This window comes from Puntigrus tetrazona, chromosome 24 (assembly GCF_018831695.1).
Source record: "Puntigrus tetrazona isolate hp1 chromosome 24, ASM1883169v1, whole genome shotgun sequence".
In the NCBI taxonomy this organism is placed as follows: Eukaryota; Metazoa; Chordata; class Actinopteri; order Cypriniformes; family Cyprinidae; genus Puntigrus; species Puntigrus tetrazona.
The window spans coordinates 5720929-5725928 of NC_056722.1; the positions used below are offsets into that span (position 1 = coordinate 5720929).

The 5000-nt window shown below is 38.6% G+C and overlaps 1 protein-coding gene across 2 annotated transcripts in view; it reads left to right on the top strand.

Annotated features, from left to right (window-relative positions):
* LOC122329551 (lethal(3)malignant brain tumor-like protein 4) overlaps positions 1-5000 on the top strand; it is a 41728-nt gene that overhangs the window by 19819 nt on the left and 16909 nt on the right. For both annotated transcript variants that reach the window (XM_043225846.1, XM_043225848.1), the window contains exons 15-16: positions 1-178; positions 1997-2119. The exon at positions 1-178 is cut by the window's left edge and continues 20 nt beyond it. In XM_043225846.1, coding sequence (XP_043081781.1) covers positions 1-178; positions 1997-2119 — 301 coding nt within the window. The remainder of the gene's footprint in view (positions 179-1996; positions 2120-5000) is intronic.

Here is a 5000-nt window from a genome sequence, read left to right on the forward strand (position 1 = left end):
CTGACATGAACATGAAGAAAGAGGCGGTTCTCCCGGACCGGCTCGGAGGAGAGAAGCAGATCACCTTCATCCCGGTGCACTTTGTGCAGAAAACCAAGAGTCTGTGTCCAGAAGAGGAAGAAGAGGAGGAGGAGGAAGAGGAGGATGGGAAGGAGGACATCAGTCGTGAAGACAACAGGTGTGTGTGTGTGTGTCTGTGTGTGTGTCTGTGTGTGTGTCTTTGTGTGTGTCTTTGTGTGTGTGCGTGTGTGTGTGTGTGTGTGTGCGCGTGTGTGTGTGTGTGTGTGTGTGTGTGTGTGTGTGCGTGTGCGTGTGTCTGTGTGCGTGTCTGTGTGTCTGTGTGCGTGTCTGTGTGTCTGTGTGCGTGTCTGTGTGCGTGTCTGTGTGTGTGTCTTTGTGTGCGTGTCTGTGCGTGTGTGTGTGTGTGTGTGTCTCTGTTTGTGTGTCTCTGTTTGTGTGTCTCTGTGTGTGTGTGTCTGTGTGTGTGTCTGTGTGTGTGTGTGTGTGTGTGTGTGTGTGTGTGTGTCTGTGTGCGTGTCTGTGCGTGTGTGTGTGTGTGTGTGTGTGTACGAGACATCTAAACACACTCAACACATTTCTATGAAGTGACCTGGTTTTGGTGTAGACCCACAAATTATCTAGATATGTTTTTTTGTTTGTTTGTTTTTATATATGTATGTATTTATATAATATCAAATATGAGAAAATATATAAATGCATTTACATGTAAATACTTTCAAAATAGATAAAGTATAGTGCCACTAAAACCCTGAATTGTTTGTTCATGATTGAATAGTTTGACAGCACTAATGTAAATTGTTAAAAAAAAGTTGCTAGTTTATTTTAGCATTATTTATATTATACTGTTATCGTTTTAATATTTAGATTTTAAAATGTTCCATTTTTTTCCAACTTTATTATTACACATACACGCACATATTTGTTAATATTTTTATTTGATGTTATTCATCGTGTTTGTGAGCACATGGAGTCAGTAAAGAGACGTGTTACACAGCTGATGTTGAGTCGTGTCAGGAAACATGATTCATCTGCTAGCAGAGCTTTATTCACAGCTTTTGATTGAACTATAAGTTTATCTCATGTACTTCTGTCTTTATTATTGCTTTTCAGGGTTTTTTACGTATTACTATTCACGTTTTTATTTATTTTATCAAATAAGGTTTTTTTTCTCCAGTCGTTGAATGACAGTTATTCAGTTTCTAAGTTTGTTTAAAGTGTTACGCATTTTTCATTTTAATTTATTTTAGTATTATCGAAATTAACCAAAATATTTTTAATCATTTTAATTACATTTTATTTTGTAGCTAATTTAAAAACAAATTACGCTGTTGGCTTTTTCTAATATTACTTATTAGGTTCAGTTTATTTATTTATTATTAATCTTTGTTTAGTTTGGTTCTGTTTTAGGGTTAGGGTTAAGTATATTACTGAAATGTAAGTTTATAATTATTTTAAATGTGTATTTATATTTCATTTCATATGAGCTCTATCTCTTTAAAGACACATTCTAAATAATCATAAATGTATTAATTTAGTTTTATTATTTTGTACAAAAGTGATTATTTTACGTTTCATTTCCTTTTTCATTTTTATTAATGCTTCAACCTGTTTTTTTATTCATTTTAGTTTCTAATTGACTAATTACAGTTTTCATTCTAATATTTATAGTTTATATTATTTCAGCTTTATCCAGATGAGCAAAAATGTTTTTCGTATTTTTAGTTTATAGTATTTATTTATGTATTTTTATATATATATATAGAACAAGCCTTTTCAGTCTGATTTTAGTTTTGGACACAGAAAGTCATTTCAGAACTCAAAATGCACAATTTGCTTAGTTCTTGACTTCTATGAGCAGAAATATCTATCTGTCTATGTATATATATATATATATATATATATATATATCTCCACTTTATTTAATTGGATCAGTTTTCCAGTCTGAGCGTGACTTGTTAATGTTTTGGGGTCTCAGGGCGATGGTGGCGTGTGACGGAGCTCCTCGTCTTCGTGGACGGCCTGCCCTTCTGAAGAAAGAGCTGAAAGACGAGCCGCTGACGCCGACGCTCCTCGGGAAGAGACCTCGGTTACCCAGCAGGTGATCAGATCTCATCCATGGAGGGTTTAGACGATATGTAGGACGTCTGGAGTCTGAGGGAGCATCAAAGTCTAAATATCGAGAAGATCTCCTTTAGAGTGGTCCAGATCAAGGCTGTGGGGAATGCTAATTACTAATCAGAAATGAAGATTGGTAGGAAATTTACTAAATATCTTCATGGAACATGCTATTTATGTAATATCCTCATGCAGTGTGTGTTGTTGGCTTCTGTGCCCCAGACACACATTACAGGTGTTTCTAAACGGTGTTTGGTGACGTTTTAACGGCGCTCTAGCGTAAAGATGAGTCCCTTCACCATTACATTATCATTATTGATCATTCTTTTGACTTTCTTTTTATCTTCAGAGCACTGTGTGTGTGTGTGTGTGTGTGTGTGTGTGTGTGTGTGTTCTACGTTTACATGCAGACATTCTACAGATCCTTTTATCCAAAACAACTTACAAATGGGGAATATATATATATTATACAAGGTCTTTTCAATTGTTAAACATTACACCAAGGTTTCTGAGCGAAGCTGGTGAGGTAATTGTAGACAAACCTAGCAGGATGGGGAAATGGTGCTGTGGAGTTGGAGACAAGAAGCTCAGTTTTGACCAGGATGAGCTGGAGGTTGTGATCTTTTGAGATGTTCTCCAGGCAGCCTGAGATCTGGGCAGCTCCTGTTGGATCATCTGGTTGTAAAGAGAGGTAGAGCTGTGTGAGAGAAGCCATGATCCTGAATGATGTAGTGTTTGTGGAGAAGAGAAGGGGTCCTAGAACCGATCCCTGAGGAACACCAGGGACCAGATGATGTGTTTTGGATACCTCTCCTCCACAGACCACCCTGAAAGACCTAGCAGTGAGATATGAGTCAAACCAGCGGAGGGGAATATCTGTGATGTCCAGAGATGAGAAGATGGACAGAGATCTGATGATCAACTGAGCTTCAGTGACTCCTGAAACCTGACTAGTTAGAGTCCAGCTGCTTGAAAACAACTCGTTCAAGGGTTTTAGTCAAGAATGGAAAGTTCTGCAAGGGAAGTGTTTAATGTGGGTTTTATGAGCCTGAACGCTGTGGAGAAAGTGTGTGTGTGTGTGTGTGTGTGTGTGTGTGTGTGTGTGTGTGTGTGTGTGTGTGTGTGTGTGTGTGTAAGGACTGGGAGAGATGGCTTGGAGGAGGTGTGATGGGATTGAGTCCAGAGGGCTGGAGAGGAGAAGATTGGATGTGTTGATGAGGAGCGACTGCTGATTGTTCTGGTTTCGTGGTTTACGGCAGGCATACAGAGTTAACACGGCTTCAAGAAAACACTGCAGCATGAAGCATCGTGTGTGTGACGGGACGGGGTTATGAGCGGAGATATGTGATTAATAACGGCTCAGAATGAAGCTCCGCTCTGGTGTGATGTGTGTGTCTCGTTAGAGCTGTCACGTCTCTCACACACACGCTCACGCTCACACACACACACACACACACACACACACACACACACAGAGACAGACACACACTCAGCAGAACCTGTCACCTGAACACCCCCACACACACACAGACACACTCACACACAGACACACACACACACACACACACACACACACACACACACACACACACACACACACACACACACACACACACACACACACACACACACACACACACACACACACACACACACACACACACACACACTCTGACTCAGTGACATTCATTATTACAAACACAGAATGCTGGATGTTTTCTATCTTTGGACAGAAAGCTGCTGTGTTTCTATTAGATGGATGTGTTCAGGTGTGTGATGTATAGTGTGTTATCACGCTGGGAGTGGTTTTTAAACTCACAGATCACCTTAAAGTGACAATTCTCTAATCATTTACTCGCTCTCATGTTCTAAACCTGTTGAACACAAAAGAAGAGCTTCTGAAGTTTTTGTACCACTTCTATGGTATGGAGAAAAAATGCAAATGGGTGCCATCAACTTTCCCTAAATATTTCATAACATTCCTAAATATTTCTTCCACAAACGTGTTCAGCAGAAGAGAGAAGCTCATGCAGGTTTGGAGAGACGTGAAGGAGATAAAGGTCGTCAAAGTCAGGCGTTTTTTTGCGTGTTAAAAAATAAATGTTCTCGTCTGTCATAAAGATGTTCACATCCGTAGCGAGTGTTTTGTTAGGAAAGGATGATGAAATATGAATATGAAAAAACTAAAAAATGCATGTGTGAAAATTCAGACAAGGAACTTAAATGATGACAGATGAACTAGAGAATCAGAAAATACATTACAGATATGTTTTTTGTGTTTATTACCAATATTTCTCATCATTGCATGAATTAAACAGCCAAAATGTGCTTTTTATTTGTCTTGCTTTTCAACGCTAAAACATCTATTACTGAGCAACAAAAAAATATATTTTTAACCTTCTAGCAGACATTATACCGACAAAACACAATAAAAATTGTAAAGAATAAGTTAGTGAAAAAGATTTTTGAGAGCCTCTTCTTGAATCATATTTTTACAAATTAATACAGAAGAGACTTCTTTTAAAATAATACAATATATTACAGATCTCGGTGTGTGTCATAATTTGAGATTTTTGTCACATGCTTTACATTGTAAAAATTCATGAAAAAGGTTTCTGTGTAACACTCATTTTTGGCTGAGCTGTTGCTTTAATGCAGCTATTTTTCTGTTTCTTTATCCGTTTGCAGCCATGAATCATTGATGTTTGGTTTACTCTTAATTGCTGAATGTTTGGGAGGCTTTTAACATCCTCTGAACATCCAGAGATAAAAGAGTTGCTCTGAGCTGTGTGTGTGCGAGTGTGTGCGAGTGTGTGTGTGCGAGTGTGTGTGCGCGAGTGTGCGCGAGTGTGTGTGTGCGAGTG